General features: G+C 40.9%; 1 protein-coding gene across 1 annotated transcript in view; it reads left to right on the forward strand.

Annotated features, from left to right (window-relative positions):
- The window catches only part of PCYT1A (phosphate cytidylyltransferase 1A, choline), a 49,995-nt gene extending 24,596 nt beyond the window's left edge, over window positions 1–25,399 (forward strand). Inside the window, exons 3-9 of the mRNA XM_047789774.1 lie at window positions 9,046–9,142; window positions 14,710–14,826; window positions 15,857–16,008; window positions 18,125–18,203; window positions 18,642–18,784; window positions 20,291–20,479; window positions 21,356–25,399. Of these exons, the coding sequence (XP_047645730.1) occupies window positions 9,046–9,142; window positions 14,710–14,826; window positions 15,857–16,008; window positions 18,125–18,203; window positions 18,642–18,784; window positions 20,291–20,479; window positions 21,356–21,562 (984 nt within the window). The 3' untranslated portion in view covers window positions 21,563–25,399. The remainder of the gene's footprint in view (window positions 1–9,045; window positions 9,143–14,709; window positions 14,827–15,856; window positions 16,009–18,124; window positions 18,204–18,641; window positions 18,785–20,290; window positions 20,480–21,355) is intronic.
- Window positions 25,400–26,163: the final 764 nt, after the last annotated feature.

The raw sequence follows: 26,163 nt of genomic DNA on the forward strand, positions 1-26,163 counted from the left end.
AGTAGGTCCTTGTGGTATTCTTTGTTTAGCATTTTGAAAAACCGTTTTCCAAAGCTATGCACCAGTTTGCAGTCATAGCAACAGTGTATGAAGGTTCCAGTTTCTCCACATCCTTGCCATCAGTGTTATTGCCTGTCCTTTTGCTTTTAGCCATCCTAGTGGGTGTGAAGCAGTATCTCATTGTGTGTGGGTTTTTTTTTGTCTTTTTAGGGTTGCACTTGCCACACATGGAAGTTCCCAGGCTTGGGGTCCAATCAGAGCTGTAGCCGCCAGCCTAGGCCAGGGCCACAGCAACTTGGGAACGGAGCCATGTCTGTGACCTACACCACACCTCACGGCAATGCCGGATCCTTAACCCTCTGAATGAGGCCAGGGATCGAACCAAGTCCTCATGGATGCTATTTGGGTTTATTAACTGCTGAGTCACGATGGGATCTCCTCATTGTGGTTTTGATGTGCATTTTCATAGTGACTGTTGAGCACCTTTTCATGTGTTTTTTAGCCATTAGTATATCTTCTTGGGAGAAATGTCTAGATCCCTCTTTCTCCTTAACTCTTCACTTGAGTCTTCTGTCTCCCTTCCATTCACCAGGGCCTAACCTTAGATCTCTTGTTTTTTGTTAATTATTTCTCTCTTCCTGGACCTATTAACTTGGCCTTCTGAAGATTAAAGTTTCTACCTTGATCTGGAACAATTTGCTGATGCTCAAATACATTTCCCACAAAGCTATTCTGTACCTTCCTCAAGTTCCTCCTTTACATCCAATATTATCCTTTTATCATCTTTCTCCTTTCTTCTTTTAGAAAAGAGTGATCCTTCTTATTTCTAGGGCTAATACCTTCTACCCTGATCTCCTTTGAGGTCATTTCTTGTCATTCTTTTAGACTCTTTCTTCCTTAATTATCTGTTGTTTTTCCTTCTCTGGTATTTTTAATTTCTTCGACTCCTTTTCCTTTGTCTTAGACATATATGAGCTCTTCAACTTAAAAAAACCCTGCTACTTGATCCTTCTGTCCCTTTAGGTACCTTTCTGTTTTTCACATTCCCTTTTTGGCCACGCATCTCTAATGAGAAATTATTACTAATCTGTTTACTTGTCTACCAATTTTCTTAAAGACACTGGTGTTCTGGCTTTTGCTAGTATTTTCTAGAAGATCTCTCTAGTAGTCTTTTTTTTTTTTTGTCTTTTTGCCTTTTCTAGGGCTGCTCCCGCGGCATATGGAGGTTCCCAGTCTAGGGGTCGAGTTGGAGCTGTAGCTGCCAGCCTACGCCAGAGCCACAGCAACGCGGGATCCGAGCCACGTCTGCAACCTACACCACAGCTCACGGCAACGCCGGATCGTTAACCCACTGAGCAAGGCCAGGGATCGAACCGGCAACCTCATGGTTCCTAGTCGGATTCGTTAACCACCACGCCACGACGGGAACTCCTCTAGTAGTCATTTGAATCTCCAAATTCAAAGATGTCAGTTCTCATTTACTTTGATCTAAACTTCTTTCAAAAATTTTCTGTATTCCTCCACTGCTATTCAACATAGTTTTGGAAGTCCTAGCCACAGCAGTCAGAGAAGAAAAAGAAATAAAAGGAATCCAGATTGGAAAGGAAGAAGTAAGACTATCACTGTTTGCAGATGACTTGATACTATACCTAAAATCCTAAAGACTCTACCAGAAAACCATTAGAGCTCATCAATGAATTTGGCAAGATCACAGGATACAAAATTAATACACAGAAATCGAATGCATTTATATATACAACAACAAAAGATCAGAAAGAGAAATTAGGGAAACAATCCCATTTACCATCACATCAAAAAGAGTAAAATACTTAGGAATAAACCTATCTAAAGAGACAACAGGCCTGTACTCTGAAAACTATAAGACACTGATGAAAGAAATCAGAGATGACACAAACAGATGGAAAGACATATATACCAAGCTCTTGGATTATTGGAGGAGTCAATATTATCAAAATGACTCTACTACCCAAGGCAATCTACAGATTCAGTGCAATCCCTATCAAATTACCAAGAACATTTTTCACAAAACTAGAACGAAATATTTTAAAGTTTGTTTGGAAGCATAGAAGACCTAGAATAGCCAAAGCCATCCTAAGAAAGAAAAATGGAGCTGGAGGAATCAGGCTCCCTGACTTCAGACTATACTACAAAGCTATAGTCATCAAAACTGTATGGTACTGGCACAAAAACAGAAATATAGATCAGTGGAACAGGATAGAGAGCCCAGAATTAAACCCATACACTTACAGTCAACTAATCTATGACAAAGGAGGCAGGAATATACAATGGAGAAAAGACAGTCCCTTCAATAAGCGGTGCTGGGAAAACTGGACAGCCACATGTAAAAGAATGAAATTAGAATACTCCCTAACACCATACACAAAAATAAACTCAAAATGGATTAAACACCTAAATGTAAGACTGGATACTATAAAACTCTTAGAGGAGAACGTAGGCCAAACACTCTCCTACATAAACCACAGCAGTATCTTCTCAGATCCACCACCTAGAGTAATGACAATAAAAACAAAAATAAACAAATGGGACCTAATTAAACTTAAAAGTTTCTGCACAGCAAAGGAAACCCTAAACAAAACGAAGATAGCCCGAAGGCTGGGAGAAAATATTTGCAAATGAAGCAACTGACAAGGCATTAATCTCCAAAATTTATAAACCTCCTACAGCCCAATACCAAGAAAAGAAACAACCCCATCAAAAAATGAGTAGAATATCTATACAGATGACTCTCCAAAGAAGACATACAGATGGCAAAAAAAACACATGAAGAGATGTTCAACATCACTAATCATTAGAGAAATACATATCAAAACTACTATGAGGTACCACTTTACACCAGCCAGAATGGCCATCATCAAAAAGTCTCTAAACAGGAGTTCCCGTCGTGGCTCAGCAGAAATGAATCTGACTAGCATCCATGAGAATGAAGGTTCAATCCCTGGCCTTGCTCAATGGGTTGAGGATCTGGTGTTGCCGTGAGCCAAGGTGTAGGTCTCAGATGTGGCTCAGATCTAGTGTTGCTGTGGCTGTGGCATAGGCCAGCAGCTACAGCTACTGTTTGACCCTTAACCTGGGAACCTCCACATACTGTGGGTGCAGCCCTAAAAAGACAAAAAAAAAGAAAAAAAAAAGTCTACAAACAGTAAATGCTGGAGAAGGTGTGGAGAAAAGGGAACCCTATTACATTGCTGGTGGGAATGTAAATTGGTGCAACCACTGTGGAAAACAGGTATGGAGAGTCCACAGAAAACTAAAAATAGAATTACCATTTCATTCACCAGTCCCACTCCTGGGCATCTGTCTGGAGAAAATCATGACTGGAAAAGATACATGTACCCCAATGTTCATTGCAGCACTATTTACAATAACCAAGGCATAAAACAACCTAAATGCCCTTGCCAGAGGAGTGGATAAAGAAGATGTGGTACATATACACAATGGAATATTATTCAGCCATTAAAACGAAAGAAATAATGGCATTTACAGCAACATGGATGGACCTAGAAATTATCATGCTAAGTGAAGTTAGTGAAAGACCAGCATCATATGCTATCACTTACATGTGGAATCTAAAAAAAGAATGCAAAGAACTTCTTTGCAGAACAGATACTGACTTACAGACTTTGAAAAACTTACGATTTCCAAAGGAGACAGGTTGGGGGGTGGGGAGATGTGCTGGGGGTTTGGAATGGAACTGCTATAAAATTGGGTTGTGATGATCATTGTACAACTACAAATGTAATAAAATTCATTGAGTTAAAAAAAAATTTTTCTCTATTCCTGCTGATGGTACCACAGCCTTATTTTCTTCAGTTCAAAAGCTCAGTTATTATAAAATGCCTCTCTTTCTCGTGACAGTATATTTTCTTTTTACTGTGTCCTACCTGTTCTTCTCATACAAAATCTTTTGTCTGTCACTCTTCCTACTCCTACTGCAATATTAGTGGAAAAATCCATAAATTCATTTCTCCCTTCCTGTAATAACCTGTGAAATAATCTCTTTCTAAGTGTGCAAAATAACCAGTGGTGTCCTGGTAAAGTGACTCACTGGGGGGGAGAAAAAACCTCTGATATGGAGCATTTACTGGTTTATTTGGCTGATTTCAAGCTACCAGTGATTTGATAATTAGCCCTCAAAAATATGTGAATATCTAACAACGGAATCCAGCACACCATTGATAATAATTTCAGAGAACACAGTAAGGCTGTTCTTTTAGGTACATGTACTTTTATGGGGGGAGGCCATGCCTGTGGCATGTGGAAGTTCCTAGGCCAAGGATCGAACCCATGCTGCAGCTACAACCTGAGTCACAGCAGTGACAATGTTGGATCCTTAATTTGCTGTTTTACCAGGGAACCCTGACATGTGCTATTGTTTTTTTGTTTAGTTTTGTTTTCTGTTTTTTTAATTCAAAGTATTTTATTATATTTATAGCTGTACGACATGTACTGTTTTTAATAACCCTATTTTTTCTATTTTATATTTTTATTAAATTTTTTTTTTTGTCTTTTGTTGTTATTGTTGTTGTTGTTGCTATTTCTTGGGCCGCTCCCACGGCATATGGAGGTTCCCAGGCTAGGGGTTGAATCGGAGCTGTAGCCACTGGCCTACGCCAGAGCCACAGCAACGCGGGATCCGAGCCACGTCTGCAACCTACACCACAGCTCACGGCAACGCCGGATCGTTAACCCACTGAGCAAGGGCAGGGACCGAACCCGCAACCTCATGGTTCCTAGTCGGATTCGTTAACCACTGCACCACGACCGGAACTCCTTATTAAAATTTTTTGAAATACAGTTGATATATAATGTGTTCATTTCTGCTGTATAGCAAAGTGATTCAGTTATATATATATAATTGAATATATATACATTTTTAAAATATTCTTTTCCATTATGGTTTATCATAATATATTAAATATAGTTCCCTGTGCTATATAGTAGGACCTTGTTTATTCACCATATATTTTTATATGATATATATTTTGATATAAACAACTTTATCAAGCTATAGCTCATACACTATTATAATTCACATGCACATTCAGAGTGTGCAATTCAGTTGTTTTTAGAATATTCACAGAGTTGTGCAACCATCATCGTGATCTATTTTGGAACATTTTCACCACCCCAAGAGAAACCCTGTACCAGTTAGCAGTCACTCACCATTTTTCTCCAACTCTTCCAGCCCAATGTAACCACTAATCTACTTTCTGTCTATGAATTTTCCTATTCTGGACACTACATATAAATGGAATTGTACAACAAGTGGTCTTTTGTGACTGGCTTCTTTTACTTAGCATAAAATTTTCAAGGTTCATTCATGTCGTAGCAAGCATTATTGTTGCTTTCCTTTTTATGACTGAATGTCATTTGTTTCTTGAGGTATAACTTACACACAGTAGAGTGCACAAACCTTAAGTGTAGAGGCTCAGTAGATGTTTGTATATGTGCACCTCATGTAATCACCAGTACTCCCAGAATGCGCCCTCGTGTCCCTGCTAGTCAGTATCCTCTTTCCCCAAACTTATTCTTTGTCCTCTGGCTTCTAGTCATCATAAGTTAGCTTTGCCTACTTTTGACCTTGATGTAGATGGACTCATGGACTCTGCATTATTTTGTGAATAGCATATGATTTTAGAAATACAGATTACTATTGGGCAACTCTTTGGATATTAATGTCTAGAAGATAAATTGTTTTCTCTAATCCATAGGTGAATCTCTGTTAACTTCAGAAAATCATACATTCGGCTCCTTGATCTATTCTTAACTCTTTTAAAAAATGTTCTAAAAAAGGATAACACGTGTCATAAAAATGAATGTTTTTGCTTATTTTACAGCTTTAGCTTTTTTTTTTTTTTTTTTTTTTTTGGCTACACACTCGGCCTATGGTAGTTCCCAGGCCAGGAGCCCCAGCTGCGACCTACACCACAGCTACGGCAACGCTGGATCCTTAACCCACTGTGCTCGGCCTGAGATTGAACCCACACTGCTGCAGAGACATCGCCAGATCCTTAGCACTCTGTGCCACAGTGGGAACTCCCATGCATATTTTAAACTGAGCTTAGATAAGTGATCTTTGAAAGAAATGTTTCAATTTTGAAACCTAATTTAAAACATCTATCCTTGGAATTCCTGTCATGGCGCAGTGGTTAACGAATCCGACTAGGAACCATGAGGTCGAGGGTTCGATCCCTGCCCTTGCTCAGTGGGTTAAGGACCCGGCGTTGCCATGAGCTGTGGTGTATGTAGGCTGGCAGCTACAGCTCCGATTAGACCCCTAGCCTGGGAACCTCCATATGCCGCAGGAGCGGCCCAAGAAATGGAAAAAAAACAAAAACAAAAACAAAATCTGTCCTTATCTGAAACCAAAACACAGCAGTGTCTTCTCAGTTTCTGAATATAGCCCAGTCGTGATATGATCTGTGTTTAATTTAAAATTCTAAGATTTCCCATCTTGGCTCAGTGGTTAACAAACTCAACTAGTATCCATTAGGATGTGGGTTTGATCCCTGGCTACTCAGTGGGTTAAGGATCTGGCGTTGCCATGAGCTGTGGTGTAGGTTGCAGATGCGGCTTAGATCTGGTGTTGCTGTGGCTGTGTTGTGGGCCACTGGCTACAGCTCCGATTTGATCCCTAGACTGGGAACCTCTGTGCCACGGGTGTGGCCCTAAAAAGACAAAAAATAAAATAGAATAGAATAAAATAAAATTCTAGGAGTTCCCACTGTGATGCAGTGGTTAATCTGACTGCGGTGGCTTGAGTTGCTGCAGAGGGGCAGATTTGTTCCCTGGCCCTGCACAGTGGGTTAAAGGATCTGGTGTTGCTGCAGCTGCACTGTAGTTTGCAGCTGTGGTTCTGATTCAAGCATCCACATGCTGCAGGGTAGCCATAAAAGTAAATAAATAAACTTTAAATAAAATTCTGAGTAAACATCACTACAACTCAGCAGAAATTAAAAGAACTATAAGGGAATATTATGAATAACTTCATGCCAAAAGATGTGACAATTTAGATAAAATAAACATATTCCTAGAAAGAGACACATTACCAAAACTGACCCAGAAATAAAATAGAAAATCTGAATAAACCTATCCCAAGCAAAAAATATCGAATTAGGAATTCCTGTTGTGGCTCAGCGGGTTAAGAACCCAACATAGTGTCTGTGAGGATTTGGATTTGATCCCTAGCTTTGCTGAGTGGGTTAGGGATCTGGCGTTGACACAAGGTGCAGTGTAGGTCTCAGATGCGGCTCAGATCTGATATTGCTGTGCTTGTGGTGTGGACTGGCAGGTGCAGCTCCGATTTGACCCCTAGTCCAGGAAGTTCCATGTGCCATAGGTGTGGCCATAAAATATAAAAAAGAAAAAATTTAAAAATAAAGAGTTAAAAATAAAATCTGTGAGGTGATGGGAGTATCTACCTAGGGAAAAAAAATACTGAATTAGTGTTTAAAAAAATCTTCCTGCGAAGACAAAGCCAGACCCAGACTTCATTGGTGAACTCTATGAAACATTTGAGGAAGAAATAATACCAGTTGTACACACTTTCAGAAAATATGGAAGAGAACATTTCCTAACCCATTTTATGAGGCTGGATATCAAAGCCAGGCAAAAGCAGCATAAGAAAAGAAAACTATAGTTCAAAATCCTTCACAAACTTAGATGCACAAATACTTAACAATATATTAACGGATTGAATCCAGGAACATATACAACATGACCAGGAGGATTTTCATCCAAGAATGCAAGATTAGCTTAGCATTCTAAAATCAATAAATCTAATACAATATAATTAATAAAGTAAAAGGCAAAACCAAAATGTGTTTTAATAATGCAAAAAAAAAAAAAGCATGTGACAAAATCCAGTCCCTGTTCATTTAAAAATTCTCAACAGACTACAAAAAGCAATTCCTCAACTGATAAAGGGCATCTACAAAACCTATAGCTAATGTAATACTTTTGTGTGTGTGTGTGTGTGTGTGTGTGTCTTTTTAGGGCCACACCTGCGGCTTTAGGGCTACACCTGTGGTATATGGAGGTTCCCAGGCTAGGGGTCGAATCTGAGCTATAGCTGCCAACGTACACCACAGCCACAGCAACACCAGATCCAAGCTGCATCTGCAGCCTACACCACAGTTCATGGCAATGCCGGATCCTTAACCCACTGAGCAAGGCCAGGGATCGAACCTGTGTCCTCATGGATACTAGTCGGGTTCAATAACCACAGGAACTCCTAACATAATACTTAATGGTGCAAGATTACATGTTTTTCCCCTAGAACTGGGAACAAGACAAGGATATTTGTCCCTTCCACTTCCGTTCACCACTATATGAGAGGATTCAACTTGTGCAATAGGGATAATAAAAGGAAATTAAAGTTATCTAGACTGGAAAGGAATAAGTAAAACCGTCTTTTTTCACAGACAGCATGATCTCATAGGTAGACAATCTGAGGAATCTATCAAACAAACTGCTAGAACTGATAATTGAATTTAGCAAAGCCACAAGAGATAAGAATCAACTGAAATTATAAAAACTTAATACCCATACACTCATACAAATCCATTGCATTTCTATATACTAGCAAGGAACAATCCAAAAGTAAAATTAAGAAAACTGATACAATAGCATCAAATAGAATAAAATGCTTAGGAATAAATTTAACAAAAACTCTTTAAGTAAGCCTTTCCTCCATAGAGGAAAGAGCGTACCTGCATTCTGTTTTCAGCTTCTCCTCTGAGTAATTGAATACAGTTCATATAACTTCTCAGCAAAATGTTTATATTTCACGTTATGATTTGCCCATTTGGTAATGGTTGCAACTTTCACTTGTCATTTTGGAATGCTTTTCTTTTTCTTTTTTTCTTTTTTATGTTATGAAGTTTTAGAAAACATTTTAATCACAGCACATTGAATAATTGTTCTTTAAAGCGGCCTCTGTTGAATATTTCAGTTTATACAGTTGAATTTAACTTCCTTTTCCTTCACTTTCCTCTTCTTAAGGGCTTACGGGAGCCAGCGCCTTTTTCTGATGAAATTGAGGTAGATTTTAGTAAGCCCTATGTCAGGGTCACTATGGAAGAAGCCAGCAGAGGAACTTGTAAGTAAATGCCTAATTGCTTTGTTGTTTTACTGTTATTTTTAGCATTCAGTTGTGTTCTTCGAATATACATTTACTTTCTCTGTGTTTCCTTAGCTTACCTGAAAAAGCTGGTTGGGGGAGGTGTTCCTATCATCTCCCTTGTACTGTTTGGGAGGATAACTGTACTCTGTAAAATTTAATTTTTCTTCTTCCTTTTTTTTTTTTTTGTCTTTTGTCTTTTGAGGGCTGCACCCGCAGCATATGGAGGTTCCCAGGCTAGGAGTCCAATCGGAGCTGTTGCTGTGGCCTATGCCAGAGCCACAGCAACGTGGGATCTGAGCCGCATCTTTGACCTATACCACAGCTCATGGCAACGCTGGATCCTTAACCCACTGAGTGAGGCCAGAATTCAAACCCACAATCTCGTGGTTCCTAGTCAGATTTGTTTACGCTGCGCCACGACGGGAACTCCTCATTTTTCTTCTTATTGTATACTTATTTTCCAGGATTTTGTCACAGCTAAGAAACAGAGTGACAGAAAATAAAAGCACTTTTTTTTCTGGGCTGTTGTCACAGTTGTGAGATATAGCAGAGCAGCGGAATTAAGATATTAGTCTGAAGGAGTTCCGTTGTGGCTCAGTGGGTTAAGAACCCAACTGGTGTCCATGAGGATGTGGGTTCAATCCCTGCGTTGCTATTGCTGTGGCGTAGGCCAGCAGCTGCAGCTCTGATTCAACCCTTAGCCTGGGAACTTCCATATTTTGCAAGTGTGACCCTGAAAAGGAAAAAGAATAGATATTAGCCTGAGCTGGTTTATAATCTTAGCTATTTTTACAAAGGACCAAATAATATGTCGGACTGTCACATTTTTTAGTTAATTTTTTTTTTTTTTGGTCTTTCTGCCATTTCTTGGGCCACTCCCACTGCACATGGAGGTTCGCAGGCTAGGGGTCGAATTGGAGCTGTAGCTGCCAGCCTACGCCAGAGCCACAGCAACGCAGGATACGAGCCGCATCTGCAACCCACACCACAGCTCACGGCAACGCTGGATCGTCAACCCACTGAGCAAGGGCAGGGATCGAACCTGCAACCTCATGGTTCCTAGTCGGATTCGTCAACCACTGCGCCACGACGGGAACTCCCTAGTTAATTTTTTTTAAAGTATAGTTTATGTACAATGTTGTGCCAATTTCTGCAAAGTGACCCAGTCATACGTATATATACATTCTCTTTCTTATAATATCTTCCATCATGGTCTATCCCAAGAGACTAGATAATAGTTCCCTGTGCTGTACAGCAGGACCTCATTGCTTATCCATTCTAAATTTAATAGTTTGTATCTATTAAGCTCAAACTTCCAGTCCATCCCACCCCCTCCCCCTCTACCTTAGCAACCACAAGTCTGTTCTCTATGTCTGTGAGTCTATTTCTGATCTCTAACCCACTGAGCGAGGCCAAGGATCGAGCCTGTGTCCTCATGGATACCAGTCAGGTTTGTTACCACTGAGTCACAAGGAAAACTCCTAAATCTAATTTTTAAAAATTTTAGAGTAGTAGAATTTTACAAGTAAGTCATTTTTGAAATTATCTACTTTTATTATATACATGAATAAATTAAGGTCCATAGGAACAAAGAAGTGAAGTTTCCCCCACAGTAAAACAAATAACTAGTGATAAAACTGAAGCTAAAACCTAAGTTTTTCCATCTTTGTGTTCTTTTCATCCTGGAGTGATGTGACTCCTTGTAGACAGTAGTTATAAATAATAGGCCATCAGCAAACTGACTGTATTTTGGGTAGAATAATTAGTCACAAATTGGCCTATAAAGTTTTCCAGTCAAATTTGACCCCTGGTTTTCCCTTCATCTTACTCTGTCCATTCAGTTTTATGTTAAACAACCAAGTAACTGTCTTCATGCCAGTGATGGACAAGGAATAAACCAATAAGGACTCTACACAGCCATTATTAATGCATTTTAAACCACTAACTGGTACAAGGTGCATCCCTCTCCCTGCCCCCAGGTTTTCACTTAGGGAGGAAAGTTTGTATAGTCTTAGAGTAAGCTCACTACTTAGAGATAAAAGAAATACAGCTTGAGAGATAAGAAGATCATCTCTTTAGGAAGATGGAAAAAAAAAAATACCCAGCAGTATGTTCTCTTGGAGAAAGGAAGAAAAAGGCAGTCTGAAGGGCACTGGAAATCTAAGACAATGTTTCAGTGGTAGCTTTTGAAAGAATATATCAAAAAAGATAAAGTGAAGCCCAGATCTCTTGCTTAAAGGAGAACATCACGTTACTTAGTCTAGCAGTAGTGCAAGGACTGTACCTTATAATCCAAATCAAGGCTATTTTGAGAGTGAAGAGAGTTGCTCTTGACAGTATGCTCAGACCACAGATAGAAATCAGAGGGCATGGTCATCCTGGCCAATAGCTACTTGGTAAAAGAATGCTTTCTCCCTAGATTTTCAGTTCAACAATGCCTCCTTCTGGTCCTTTGCTTAATATACCAGCCTGGGTTTGCCAACAACTTGGGTCAGTCATAGGGGATTGAGAGGTTGGGAGACTGGGAGGTGGGGAAAAGGCACATCTGGGCTTGGGGTGAGAAAGTGTTCAAAGGTGACTCAGCCTAGTGGGGGATGATTAACTGCTGGCTAGTAGCTTCTCGGTCAACAGCCTTCTATGCTATTGCCACTATCCAGGAAATGTATTTACTGAGTTAAATCCCCATCATCTCACTTTGCCCTTATTATATACTAATGTCAAAGAAACAGCAACATGATATTCCCAATTTTTGTATTCTATCCTTTGTCTTTTAGGATCAAGTAAAGTGAAGTCATAGCCACTCTGAACTTGTTTAGGAAAGATAGAAGTATGTTAGTTACTTCATGGTTATGATTTTTAGGATATAGAAAAGAGATTATTCTACTCAGATTTTGTTTTGTTTTGCTTTGTTTTATAGATGAGAAAACTGAGGTTTAGATTGAGATTACAGAGGAATGAGGCCAGTTGGCAAGCTTGAGCTATAACTTTTCTGGTGTTTTTTTTTTTTTTTAGGGCCATACCTGTGGCATATGGAAGTTCCCGGGCTGGGGGTCAAATCGGAGCTGCAGCTGCCAGCCTATGCCACAGGCACAGCAACACCAGATCCGAGCCACATCTGCAGTCTACACTGCAGCTTGTGGCAATGCCAGATCCTTAACCCACTTAGAAAGGCCAGTGATCAAACCCACATCCTCATGGATACAAGTCAGGTTCTTAACCCGCTGAGCCACGACAGAAGCTCTAACTTTTCTGACTCTTAAATCTATCATATTATTTCTTAGATTTTCATTGTATTGGTATATTTATTTTATTTAAAAATTGTGTTTCCTATATTATAAAATCAGTATATTCCCATGGCCTAACACTTGTAAAGTACAAAGAGAATTCAGAGTGAAGTGTCTTCCTCTCACCACTGACCTACTATCCCTTTTACAGGCAACCAGTATTACCAGTTTCTTGTGGGATATATAAGCAAATAATGTATGAGTCTTCCCAGCCTTCTAATGGGTAGATCATGTCATAGTCAGTCTTCCACTGAAATTTAGGTTGTTTCCAAACTTTTGCTATTGCAAACATTGCTGCAGTGAATAACATACATATTTACAAATATATCTATGAGGTAAATTCCTAGAATTGGAGTAGCTGGGCTAAAGGGTGTAAGAATTTGTCATTTGTCTTTCGATAAACATTGTCTAGTTGCCTTTCTTGAAAGTTGAACCAGTTTTTACTTCAATCAGCAATGTATGATTTCTCAGTTTAAAAGCTACTTGTTTGTGGATAAAGCTATCTAGAAAGAAAAGTCCATAAACTTCCCAACTACCAGTTTCCTCCCCCTTGATTCACTCCCCTCAAGGCAGGGGGGAGATATATCTTATCCCACCTTCAGTATGGTGTATCTGATGAGCCTCTGGCCCTTCTCACCCAGAATAATGTACATGCTCTACTGTTATCTTATGCTGCTACAGTGAAAGAGCCTTTCCTTTATTTTTTATTTTATATTTATTTATTTATTTATTTATTTATTTATTTTTTGTCTTTTTGCCATTTCTTGGGCCGCACCCCTGCGGCATAAGGAGGTTCCCAGGCTAAGGGTCCAATCGGAGCTGTAGCTGCCGGCCTACGCCAGAGCCACAGCAACACGGGATCCGAGCCCCGTCTGCAGCCTACACCACAGCTCACGGCAACGCCAGATCATTAACCCACTGAGCAAGGGCAGGGACCGAACCCACAACCTCATGGTTCCTGGTCGGATTCGTTAACCACTGCACCATGACAGGAACTCCCAGAGCCTTTCCTTTAATCACACAGTGGAAATATGTTATTAGAACTCATTAGATTTGTCATTTGAAGCATGATAAACCATGCTTCATGAAATTGAAATGAAATCAATTTCATTTTCCATGTATTTTTTTGGCTTTGGATTTAGTCTTATATCTGAAGAGATCATTTCTTGCCTTTTCTTTCTTAGTCCACTCCACTACAAATAAATTGGCAATCAGTTTTCTATTATTCCCACTAATGGAGAGAAAAGGAAAAACTAATATGAAGCCCTAAAATATTTATAATGGATTTTCACATACTTGATATATCACCCTCTATTGATAAAGTATACCATCATGCTCACTATCAAGAAGAAGTGCCTTAAGGAATTCCATGTGTTATCACAGAGCAAATATTCAGGGTGAATCTGGGACTGAGAAGCAATAAATTGATAACTGGTACTTACCTGGCCTCTTTTTCATTCTCATTCCTTTGGATCACTCTTTTCTTTCAAAGCAAAGAATTTTATTTTCAAAGCAAAGCATTAGTAATTAGTAATCAAGGCAGCTTGAATATGAAGAGCAGGCAGTAAGAGTATAGTTTAATTATACTCTGTTGTTTGTTTTGTTTTGTTTTGTTTTAGGGCCTCACCTGAGGCATATGGAAGTTCCCAGGGGTCCCTAGGGGTCGAATCAGAGCTACAGCTGCTGGCCTACACCACAGCCACAGCAACATGGGATCCAAGCCTAGTCTGTGACCTGCGCCACAGCTCATTCAGTGACGCCAGACCTTTAACCCACTGAGCAAGGCCAAGGATCAAAGCTGCATCCTCATGGACACTAGTCAGATTCATCTCTGCTTCATTACAGTGGGAACTCCCTAATTATACTCTGTTTAAACATAACTTTAAGTTTAAATGTAAAACTAAGGTGAGGATTCTGAAATTTAAGAAGTATCTCTTGTGTAACTCTTTCTTTTCACTTCTAAAATGACTTTAAGGTAAAAGCAATCATGAAATCCAATTACCTGAGCAGTTTGATACAACCAGGCTAACAAAGAGTGTTAGTGGATATGATGTCAAGAGAGTCTTTGTAATCAGGGAAGTCTGTGATGTTGTTCCTCACAATCCCCAGACACCCCAAATTAAGGTGAATATCCAGAGAACACCTTGAAAGGGGGGTTTGCAGGGACGGAGCAGCCACCCAGTGCCATTTCCATTTGTTAAATATGAGGAATTGAGTCAAGGGGTATTTCTGTGATAAATTCTTTTCCTTTGGATTTAGGTGAACGGCCTGTGAGAGTTTATGCAGATGGAATATTTGACTTATTTCATTCTGGTCATGCCCGGGCTCTGATGCAAGCAAAGAACCTTTTCCCTAATACATACCTCATTGTGGGAGGTAAGAAAACATCTGATGACTTGAGATGCAGTTTAGCAAATAATTATAGGCGCCATTTTTCTCCTGTCTTTATAACCTGAGTACATTGGTTCTTTTTTCTTCCTTTTTTTTAAAAAAAATTTTTATTAAAGTTTTCTGCTATACAGCCAAGTGACCCAATTATATCACTGGCTTTTATTTATTTATTTATTTTTAATTTTTTTGTCTTTTTGTCTTTTCTAGGGCCACACCCGCATATGGAGGTTCCCAGGCTAGGGGTCTAATCGGAGCTGTAGCTGCCAGCCTACACAACAGCCACAGCAACGCGGTATCCAAGCCGCGTCTGCGACCTACACCACAGCTCACGGCAACGCCGGATCCTTAACCCACTGAGTGAGGCCAGGGATCCAACCCGTGACCGCTGAGCCATGATGGGAACTCCTTATTTTGGTTTTTAAATGAGGGATATAGTACAGCCTTTCTAAAATGTGAAGTATATGAAGTATGTGAAGTATATAAAACATAAAGTATATAAACCTGAAGAGAGAAACTCTAAGCTCATTGACATGAAATGTCCAGGATTTATCTCACTGTTTTTAGCTGGGTTTCTGCAGTCTGGCCTATATGGCCTACTTAAAAATAGCATTTACTTTAGATTTCAGTTCATCATTTTGAGTCAACTGAAGTATAAAAGTCTGCTAAGCAAATGTTATGTGGTCCTGTCCAGTCTTATAAAAGGATAATACGAAAACGTTTGAAAAAAATTTTAGTTGACACAGAAATGCACAGCAGGTTCATTTCAAGGCCAAATATCTTAGTCCTCTGTTGTATCCTTTCCTTCCCAAAGTATGAACATATTTAGTGAGTTTTGCTCCTGAAGATGTATCTTGGATTAGGAAAAGCATCGTTATCCAGACTGAGCTACGTCTAGAAGACTCTTAGCCAGGTGGGGAGATTGGTTACCTTCCTAGGAAATGGGAGAGGTTGATGACTGAGAAGTGGTTAAGTAGAGGAGATTTTGACTTATAACTTTGTGATGTGGTGAACTCAGTTTGCAGTGATGAGCTCACGCACAACTTCAAAGGCTTCACAGTGATGAATGAAAATGAGCGCTACGATGCTGTGCAGCACTGCCGCTATGTGGATGAGGTGGTGAGGAATGCCCCCTGGACCCTGACACCAGAGTTTCTCGCAGAACACCGGGTAAGAAACTGAGCACATGTCCCCATTCCCTGGTCTGGAATTCCCTCAACTTTCAAGGCCTCTAGTACTTGGACTGGTTTTCCACTAGCCTTATTTTACGTCTGTCCTCTATGTAAATTTCACATAGAAGAGATGACAGTGTATTATTCCAATAAGAGTCATCCCTGAAATTTCTATCAGGTTTGATGGTTTACAAGCACTTCTACATCCATTATATTTCATTTGTTCCCCACAAAAATCCTGTTGGGTAGTTATTATTTCCCCTTTAAATATGAGGACAGGGCCAGAGAGGCCAGATACCCTGATCCAGGTCACACTCCAGCAGGGTTAGAAATTGAACTCTTCAGTTATGTGATTCTTCCCTCCCCCCTAGTACAAATGTGTCCATCCTCTTGGCCTACCAGTCTCTTTATTTTATTTATTTTTTCTTTTTTTGTCTTTTTAGGGTCACGCCCTTGGCATATGGAAGTTCCCAGGCTAGGGGTCGAATCAAAGGTGTAGCTGCCAGCCTACACCACAGCCATAGCAACACAGGATCTGAGTCTAGTCTGTGACCTACACTGCAGCTCATGGCAATGCCGGGTCCTTTACCCAGTGAGTGAGGCCAGGGATCGAACCTGCATCCTGATGGATACTAGTCAGATACGTTACCACTGAGCCACAAGGGGAACTCCCTACCAGTCTCTTTAGAATATACGTCACCGCAGCCATGCTCTCAAGGAGTTCATATTCCAGGAAATAAGATATATTAACATCTGAACAACTTCTCTAGTATTAATTTAAATTTAGTTTTAAGACTTTGATTTTGGGCTAGAAATTATGTGGAATCAGAAACCAGGGAGGTTTTTCATTTTTACTTAGTGAGTTGGTATTACAAAATCCCTATTTCCTTTTTATTCTCCCACATCGAAGAAAATAAAAAAAAAAGTGGGTATGAATGCCAAGATGAATTCATTAGTCAGGTTGGAGGCCCTCAGGCTTGAGGAACCAGCAAGCGTATTGTCATTTCTCTACAGGACTGTGTAGAATGTTGAAGGTGAATTGTTCAATGAGGCAGGAAAGAACAGAAGTAACCAGAATGCTTCAAAGGCAGTATTTGGGTAGGCCTGAAGCTAAGAGGTATTTGTTTAGGATTCGGACAGACCTTTTATACTTCTCTAGCTTTGCTCCATCAACATTTAGCAGCCCATGGTACCAAAGGTGATGAGCAGAATTATTCTCTGCCCAATAGCCTGGGAGGTCCAGGCAGAAGAGGTTAAAGGAACGTCCAGATTCCCTTTTCTCCTTGTTAGCATTGTATCCTCAGCCACAAATCTAGCTTGCTCACCATTCTTATTTTCACCTTGCTGCCTATGAATCCCTGACAAGTTGTTCGTGGGTAATTGAGATATTAGCAAAGAGTCACAGTCCTGATGAGCGTACAGCACATTACCTCCGGAGCTGGGTGTGGTGGTGTTAGCAATTATGTTAGTAGAGGGCATATGGCCTATTCAGGAGGGAGTAAATAAGTGAAATTTAGAAAGATTATTGATTCCAGTGCAAGAGATATTGACAGTAGGAAAATGATAGATCTGAGACCTAAAGGTCTTTTATGGCCTCAGGTTTTGCATCTCACAGGAGTACAGTGTATCTATTCTAGTAAAGGGCTCTTGTTGCTATTTTTACATTTTCACTCATCTCATGGACTGAGAGAGAAACTGGTTGATAAAGAAGTGACCTCTTTCTCATATTTTTAGAAACCCTATTTGACCAATCCTTGTAGACCCAGGATGATAAGGAGTTTCCTTTCTTCTTTCCTCGGTTCCACCTACTAACTAGCATAACAGCAAACCCTCCAGCCCTGTTTACCACAGCATGGTGACTGGTGTGCAGTATGAGGATCGCTGTTCCAGCAGGGTGGGAGGAATAGCTAAAAAAGAAACTGACTAGCTTCATGTTTATGAACCATAGACAGGTTGGGTGGCTTGTAAATGAATTGCAGAATTTATGAGTAAAGCAAAGAGAGACAAAAAGTCCATTGGAGGCCTGGCCTCTCCTCGCACTCCGTTTTCTAAGCCTAAGGGTAGTTACTGGTTCTTTCTGAATGGCAGTTATCGTGGTGTTTCCTGATTTTCAGATTGACTTTGTAGCCCATGATGACATCCCGTATTCTTCTGCTGGGAGTGATGATGTTTATAAGCACATCAAGGAAGCAGGTGAGTAAGTTGATGGGCCTGCTCGCTTTGTGGAGTCTCAGGGGAAATGACAGAGATTCAGCCACATTGCTACCTGACAGAGGAGTTTATACACTGAGAAATTCAGCATCCACTTTCAGGTCACACTTTGGGTAAGAGGCGAAGGTGAGCATAGCACCATATCCATCTGTTCTCACTCTGAACAACTACTTTTGATATCTCTTTTAATTTCAGGAAACCCCATCTCCAGTCCCATATTTTTCTTAATGTTAGGGCCTTTCCTCACCCCTAGCCTTTGAGTCAGTCCTCCACCTGAATGTCCCTATCTTCAGATTCTACTTAGTAATAGCAGATTCTGCTTTTTGAGGAAAGGAGGGGAATGTTGCTCCCTCTTTCCATCTAGTCCTACTGCCCAAGCTAACCAGAATGTCACAGTGTTTGTATGTGTTCTTGGATCAGGCATGTTTGCTCCAACGCAAAGGACGGAAGGTATCTCCACGTCAGACATCATCACCCGAATTGTCCGCGACTATGATGTATACGCCAGACGGAACCTACAGAGGGGCTACACCGCAAAGGAGCTCAATGTCAGCTTTATCAATGTGAGTTCCAGCCTCATCCCAGAGTTAAGAGCTTAATATGGCACTTTGAAAAACTACTATACATTTTGTATGTAAATTGTACCTCAGTGAAGTTGATTTAAAAAGAAGAAAGCCGCTGGAGTTCCCGTCATGGCTCAGTGGTTAACAAATCTGACTAGGAACCATGAGGTTTCGGGTTCGATCCCTGCCCTTGCTGAGTGGGTTAAGGATCTGGCATTGCCGTGAGCTGTGGTATAGGTCGCAGACATGGCTCAGATCCTTTGTTGCTGTGGCTGTGGCGTAGGCCAGTGGCAACAGCTCCAATTAGACCCCTAACCTGGGAACCTCCATATGCCATGGGAGCGGCCTAGAAAAGATTAAAAAAAAAAAAAAAAAGGTACTAACTCTATCTTCTATATAAATAGTTTGCCATGCTCCCTCACCTGCTCCCAGCTCTGTGAATTATGTGTGGATGAAATGGCTTCATCTAAATATGATTTACCTATGCACATAAACCCTAGTTGTTGTTAATTATATACCATAGAATCTATTTCCAGGTGTTTAAAAATCCTAAACAGGAGTTGTAGCTCAGCTGGTTAATGTGGGTTTGATCCCTAGCTTCGCTCAGTGGTTTAAGGATCCAGCATTGCAGTGAGCTGCGGTGTAGGTCCAAGATGCAGCTTGGATCCCGTGTGGCTGTGGCTGTGGCTATGGCGTAGGCTGGCAGCTGCAGCTCCAGTTTGACCCCTAGTCTGGGAACTTCCATACGCTGCATGTACAGCCCTAAGAAGAAAAAAAACCCTGAACATAGCCCCTTCCCTCTTTATGTTATGATCTGGAAATTACGAGAATACTTTTCTTTGGCCAAAGACTCCTCTCTTCTCCTCCTCTTAGGAGGGTTCATACCATTTTCCCTTATCTTTAGGGAAGCTGATAGGAGCAGAGTATTATCCTCATTTTGTGAATGAGCAGGCAGACCTCCAAATATTAAAAAAAAAACAAACAAAAAACAAAACAAAAGCCTCCTCTGTAATCATTAAATAAACTAGTGATGGAGGGGGGAAATTAAGTACTTAAGTAAAAATCCACTATTTCCACTTTCAACCTGATGCATTTGGCTAGTCTTGACAATATGGTGCAGTGATCTTATTGCTCCCTCCCTATACATCTATGTCTGGAATAAAGTTTGGGTTTTGTTGGGCATGTTTATCTTCCAAATTTATGTTTTGTCTTAAAAATAAATCTGACTTTGTTGGTTTATGCCTGTCTGTTACTGGGCTTACCCTATATATTTAGTTTACTCCTGGGCTCTGCAATCTTAGAATTGTTACACTTTTGTATAAGATGACCATCCAGAGTATATCTTATCTGTTATTGTGCTAGATAAGTGTGGGATAGATTAAAGCAAAGTGAAATTCTCAAGACTGAAAGGAGTGTCAGTAGAATGCAAACCAAGTCTTTGCCTTTCCCTTGGAATGGAAGGTCAGAGGGAGTATCGTTTCTCAAAACAGTTATTTCTCTATCTAGGAGAAGAAATACCACTTGCAGGAGCGAGTTGACAAAGTAAAGAAGAAAGTGAAAGATGTGGAGGAAAAGTCAAAAGAATTTGTTCAGAAGGTAGAAGAAAAAAGCATTGACCTCATTCAGAAGTGGGAAGAGAAATCCCGAGAATTCATTGGAAGTTTCCTGGAAATGTTTGGTCCAGAAGGAGCACTGGTATGTTCTTTCCTGCCAGACAGTTTAGGGAATTTCAGGGAAATCCAGGGAATTCTAATACTGTGAAATGAATTCTAGAATCCTTGAGCAGAAAGGGACATCGACATTAAGAAGTTAGATAATCTGTTCCCCTTATTGGGCAGAATTATATTTCAACTCTCCCCCGAAAGTTTTTTTAAATCTTTACAGAAGGAGGTTATACATTCTTTGAAATAATTTTATCTGCTCTCTATCAACCTCTAAATCTGGTGACAAGTGAGTAGCCTTGCCCAGCTTGTTTCTACATTGTAGTTTTAGATAGAAGGCAAGCAAAGAACGGTAAAAAGAAAGCTGCCTTCACTACAAATAGCTGCTGCAGGATTGCCAGGTAAGGTGGGAAGTCTGTCCTTGAGGAGAATCGAGGTCTTTTCAGGCCAAATAGCTATGCTTAATTCTTAGCAAGTGAGCCCTAGGATATCAGGAACCATCTGACTGTGAGGGTGTTTGGATGCCAGAAGAGAATATTCGCAGAATATGGAATTTCCTTTTCGGAGAACTCTAAAACTAGGAGAGGCACCCTTTTGTCTGAGGTAATGCCTTTGTTTTTGTCTAGAGCCTGGACTGTAGACCAAGTAGCTTTTTAAGAATTCCTTTGACATAGAGGTCAAGGATTGGGTGACTGTAGAATAGCAGGTGGGAACTCTCAGATACACAGTATAGCATAGACCTCTTTGGGGAGGAAATTGCTCAGGATTGGAGCTGTGTTTCTCCCTCCGGCTTACTTGATCACTTTTGACATTACAGAGGGCATGCATGATCATTTGAAGTCTCAGATCCTCCAGTGGTGATTAGTAAGATCCATAGATTTCTTCTAACTTTTCCTTTTGGTCTCCCCAGAAACATATGCTGAAAGAGGGGAAAGGCCGGATGCTGCAGGCCATCAGTCCAAAGCAGAGTCCCAGCAGCAGCCCCACTCGTGAACGCTCCCCCTCTCCCTCTTTCCGGTGGCCCTTCTCTGGAAAGACCTCCCCGCCTTCCTCCCCAACAAATCTCTCCAGGCACAAGGCTGCAGCCTATGATATCAGTGAGGATGAAGAAGACTAATTTTTCATCTCTCCTTTCCTCTCCCCTCCCTCTGTCCCATCACCTTCAGAAGCTCTGTGTTGAATTCCAAATGGTGATCCCAACACTAAACCTAAGGACAGCTACAAAGGAAAGACAAGTGGGGCAAGAGGACCTAGGATGGGGGGACCAGACAGCCTATACTCCAAGAGACGTCACCCACTCACACTAAGAAGGAGGCTGACTACAGCTTAGAAGCCTGTTCTGCATCCATGTACCCTCCCCATGGACTTTGCTTTACTGTTTATGTTTCATGTGATCTTGACAGGGAAATTGTCATTTTTATTAATTTTTTAAAAATTAGTCTTTCAAGTGTAGTAAGTAGAACTAATTTTTTGCCTCCGAGGAGTGGGCAGAAGGAAGTGTTGTGATACCCAGAGGCCTTTCTTCCTGAGGCACTATACTGTTTGCCTTCTGTTCTGAGGCAGACTGTCTTGCCAAGTCCTTCAAGCAATGAGCCATGCTGATGGGTGATTTGGTGGGGGGAATATCATAATTTTTGTTTCCTTTTAAAAAAACCTCAAAGCTGAGTAAGAATCACAAATCCCCTAAGTGTACTTCTGGCACACATGTCACTGTGGCTGTGGGAAGAAGGAGATCTGAGCCTAACTTTTCTTACTCCCTAAGGAGTTTCTTGTTGGACCCAATGGGGTCCATGAAGAACTGATGGGGATGGAACCAGACTACATGGCATCAGCTGCAATTTTTCCTGCTGTGTTCATCTTCTCAGAAAGCTCTGTTGCCTAGTTATTTGGGAGCTCTTGTCAATCTCTTTCCTGCAGTCTGTCTGTAAAGGGAAGATCACTTCAGGTTTAGTCTGATTGAGAAGGAGAGTGGGACAATATTCAATGCTATACAGAGTCAGTTTAGATTAATTTTCCTCCTGAGAGTAAGTCCCTGGCCCTGCGGCTCCTATTTCAATACTTATTATCAAGCTTTTTACAAAGAATACTTTGTTAACATCTGCAGTTTGAACATGAGCTGTTACTCCATGTTGCCCATAGTCATATTCAGAGAGATTTGCTCAAAATGTGTGGCACAAAAGCAGAAGGAAACATTTCCCTTTTTAAAGCCTTATCCTGACCTCTTCCCCTCTTAAGAGTGTCATTGACGGAAACCTGTGCTTCCCCAGGTGTTTCCTTTCCTCTGGAAGTTGCAGCTGGCCGGGCCACTAAGCAGGGGCATATTACAGGGGTGTGGTGGCTCCCCTCACTCCCCTTCTGCCTGGTTCCACCTCCCCTGTTAGGTTGCCCAGGGGATTCACCGCCTAAATCTCACATCAGAGACTGCTGAAGCTTGACACTTGCTGTTGAGCACCGGCACCTTTTAGACCCCTAGCATCCTGCAGTCCAAGACCTAGCAGATCATCACCAGTGATCCTGTAGCTGGGTTCAGGGAAAAATTGCTTATGTCCAGGCGCCCCCCTCCATCACTCATAAATACCCCTTGTGGGGGTGGAGTTTTAGTGTTTTCAGCTAAGAAAACCACATTGTATCTTTTCTTGCTCCTCTGCTAGGGCTGTGAGCATCTCACAGTCCCCTCCCTGAACACTTTCTGGTTAAAACCTACTCTTCTGCCTGAGGGTCAGTGGTTGGAATCACTGCCTGCCTGCACAGCAGAACTACCCAGGCTCTTAAAACTCAGATCACCCAGAGTGGGAGGGCATGGCAGAGCGAAGGGACAAAGAGGACCTCTTATTGTCCTGATGGCCTATGAAAACTACATTTCTAACTCTTCTCATGAAGTGCTATTTTTACTGTCAAATCTGGTTTACTCAAGCTTTGGCTTGGAATCCTTTTTTTGGAACCGTTGAAATTAATGTTTTCCTGCATTACCCAGCTTCATATGATCACATATCTTAACTTTTTGGCTTCCGTCGTCCTTTTTTAGAAATTTTGGGCCATTTCTATCGATAGAAAAGTGGGGAAATCACCACTGAAGCCCCCCTACTTGTTTCCTCAATTACATGTGTTATTATCAAGTGTATTTGGAAAGGGAGGTGCCCAGAAATTGGTTTTCCTCCCTGCACTCAGTCCTCTCATGTGTATTGCCAAACATTTGGCCCTCTTCCTCTGGCTGTCAGTGGGCTGCTTTTGGCATGTCCTACCCCTGGAATATGAACTCTAGGCTGACAGGCTCTGTGAGAGTGCTCGTGCCCGCCTGTGCACATGTGCTCATCCCTTCTGGTGAACCTGTATGGCCTCAGTCTGGCAACACTGGCGTATTCTTCAGATAATTTGGACTGAAAGCAAAAAATTGTATGGCGTGGCATGCCAGATACTTTGGCACAAATGTGATCCTATGTGCTGGACAAGGGCAGGTGATTGGAGGAAACTGTTGGCATGACACATTCTTCAATCATTTGTGCCTAATTAAATGAGGTTAGAGGTTCACATTCCACAACCATGCATGTGATCTGTAAATCTTTAAATATTATTGTTAATATTAAATTCTAACAGTAATTTTAATGTGAATTAGCTATTTCCCTAAATCTCACACACAAAGCAGTCAGGCTGAATAGGCCAAATGTGGCAGAAATGGAGAATCTTAAACGTTGGTTGGCCTCAGAGCCTCTGTCTGTAAGATAGAGGGAGAGTGGGGACAGAAGCCCTGTAGCTGGTGCTGAGGAGGTGGCATATCAGCAGTTACTTTGAGATGGGCTGGGCAGAAATTTTACTCTTCTCATACACCAGACTCACTAGCACCGAAGGATACAGGTTGAAATTTTAGATGATTAGAAGTGGATCATTTGTACCGTTGCAGCTGCTTCTGATAGCTAGAGCCAAAGAAAACTGTTTTGCTGAGGCTCAGGTAAGAAGGTTGGGGATATGAGGAGGCTGAAAATTCTGAATGAGAGAAAAAAGTTGAGGGAGGTTAAGAGAACTTTTGACCTTTTCTGATCACCGATAACTTTCTAGGCAGCCCACATTTTTCTTACTTTGACCACACAGGCAGTCTTTGAATAGTCCCTCTTCAATGGTTCTTCACAGTGCTTTTTATTCTCTTTCTTGATTTGGGCGTAGCTGTTGTTTTTTTCTGGAGCTCATTGCCTTTTAAATCCTGTTCCAGACCTCATATCTAAAAGCTTTCCAGATCAACTGTATTTTGCTGCTTTTGTTTAATTCCCTAAAAGCCATAGCTTTCACACTTTCTGTCTGCACAAACTAAAGCCAGAAGTTGAACCAATACAGGTAGGAAAAAAAGCTCCCTTAACAATGTTTTTAACTAATGGTATTTTTTTTAAGCTTACCAATATAAGTATTTTTAAAGTTCTATTTTTCAAGGTCATACAATGATTGCTCTTGTTTTCTCTCATAGAATATAGATTGTCACGGGATAAAGAGTGGTCCCTAGCTTTTATTTTTTCAAACAAGTAGAACATGTTCTTAGGATAATACTTTATTAAAAGTTAATTTTCTTTAAGAAAGAAGAAAGATACCTTGTCTGCCAAAGTTTAATAATGTTAGTTCTCAGATTGGGGTAGAAAACATAAGTACTTGGTTTAACATTAGAATGACCCCGGTTGTGTTTTTTAGATTTTAAGTGGGTTTTCCCGCCCTTCTTTAGGGAGGCACTGACTGTTTTGAACACAGAGTCTTGATTGGTTGGATTGTTTTGTGTTGAGGATCTTGAAAAGAGCGTTGGAAAGAAATGCTGGCCTTGGCATGAATGTGGGCCCTATCACCAGTGCCAGCGTCCGTAAGGACATTTTCCTCAGTTGGTGTTCAATGTATCGTTTTCCTGTCTGAGTGTTATTAAATTGCTCAGTTATTTTGGCTTTTGTCATTAGCCAAATAAAGGCAAAGTGGTTTTACCTAATGTTCCATTTTCTGTGTTTTTGACCTTGTATTCAAATGCATATGTTGGAGTTCCCATAGTGGCTCAGCGGTTAACCAACCCAACTAGGATCCATGAGGATGCGGGTTCCATCCATGACTTCGCTCAGTGGGTTAAGGATCCAGCGTTGCCTGGAGCTGTGGTGTAGGTCGCAGATGAGGCTTGGATCTGGCGTTGCTGTGGCTCTGGCGTAGGCCGGCAGCTGTAGCTCTGATTCAATCCCTAGCCTAGGAACTTCCATATGCCGTGAGTGCGGCCCTAAAAAGACAAAAACCAAAACAACAAACAAAAACAAACAAAAACAAACAAACAAAAAACCAAACCGAAAAAAACCAAATGCATATGTTTTATCTGTTCAGAGCTTTCACCTGTACCATCCACTACTTTGCTTTTGCATCCTAACTTGTCTCCTCAAATCTCTCCATGACTGTATTATCAGGGGATCCCTTTTGCAGCTAGGTACAGAAGACTCAAAAAGCTACTGGATCTGCATCAAAAAAGCTCATCCAGATCTTCCACATCTAATGTCATCAGTGCCCAAATGACACATCTGTAAGGCCAAGAACATCTTTCCGCTGTTCTTCAGAAGCCTGATTTCTTTGAGACTTCGGTCTCTATTTTGCCTGTCTGCGTTCTGTTCTTGTTATTATACCAGGAAAACTGCCATATATTCTTCCCCCTTTATTTGCTTTGGGAAAGCTGAGGGTGACCTTTGAATATACAAACTTTTAAGGGCTAGTAGTGGT

Source organism: Phacochoerus africanus, chromosome 1 (assembly GCF_016906955.1).
Source record: "Phacochoerus africanus isolate WHEZ1 chromosome 1, ROS_Pafr_v1, whole genome shotgun sequence".
In the NCBI taxonomy this organism is placed as follows: domain Eukaryota; kingdom Metazoa; phylum Chordata; class Mammalia; order Artiodactyla; family Suidae; genus Phacochoerus; species Phacochoerus africanus.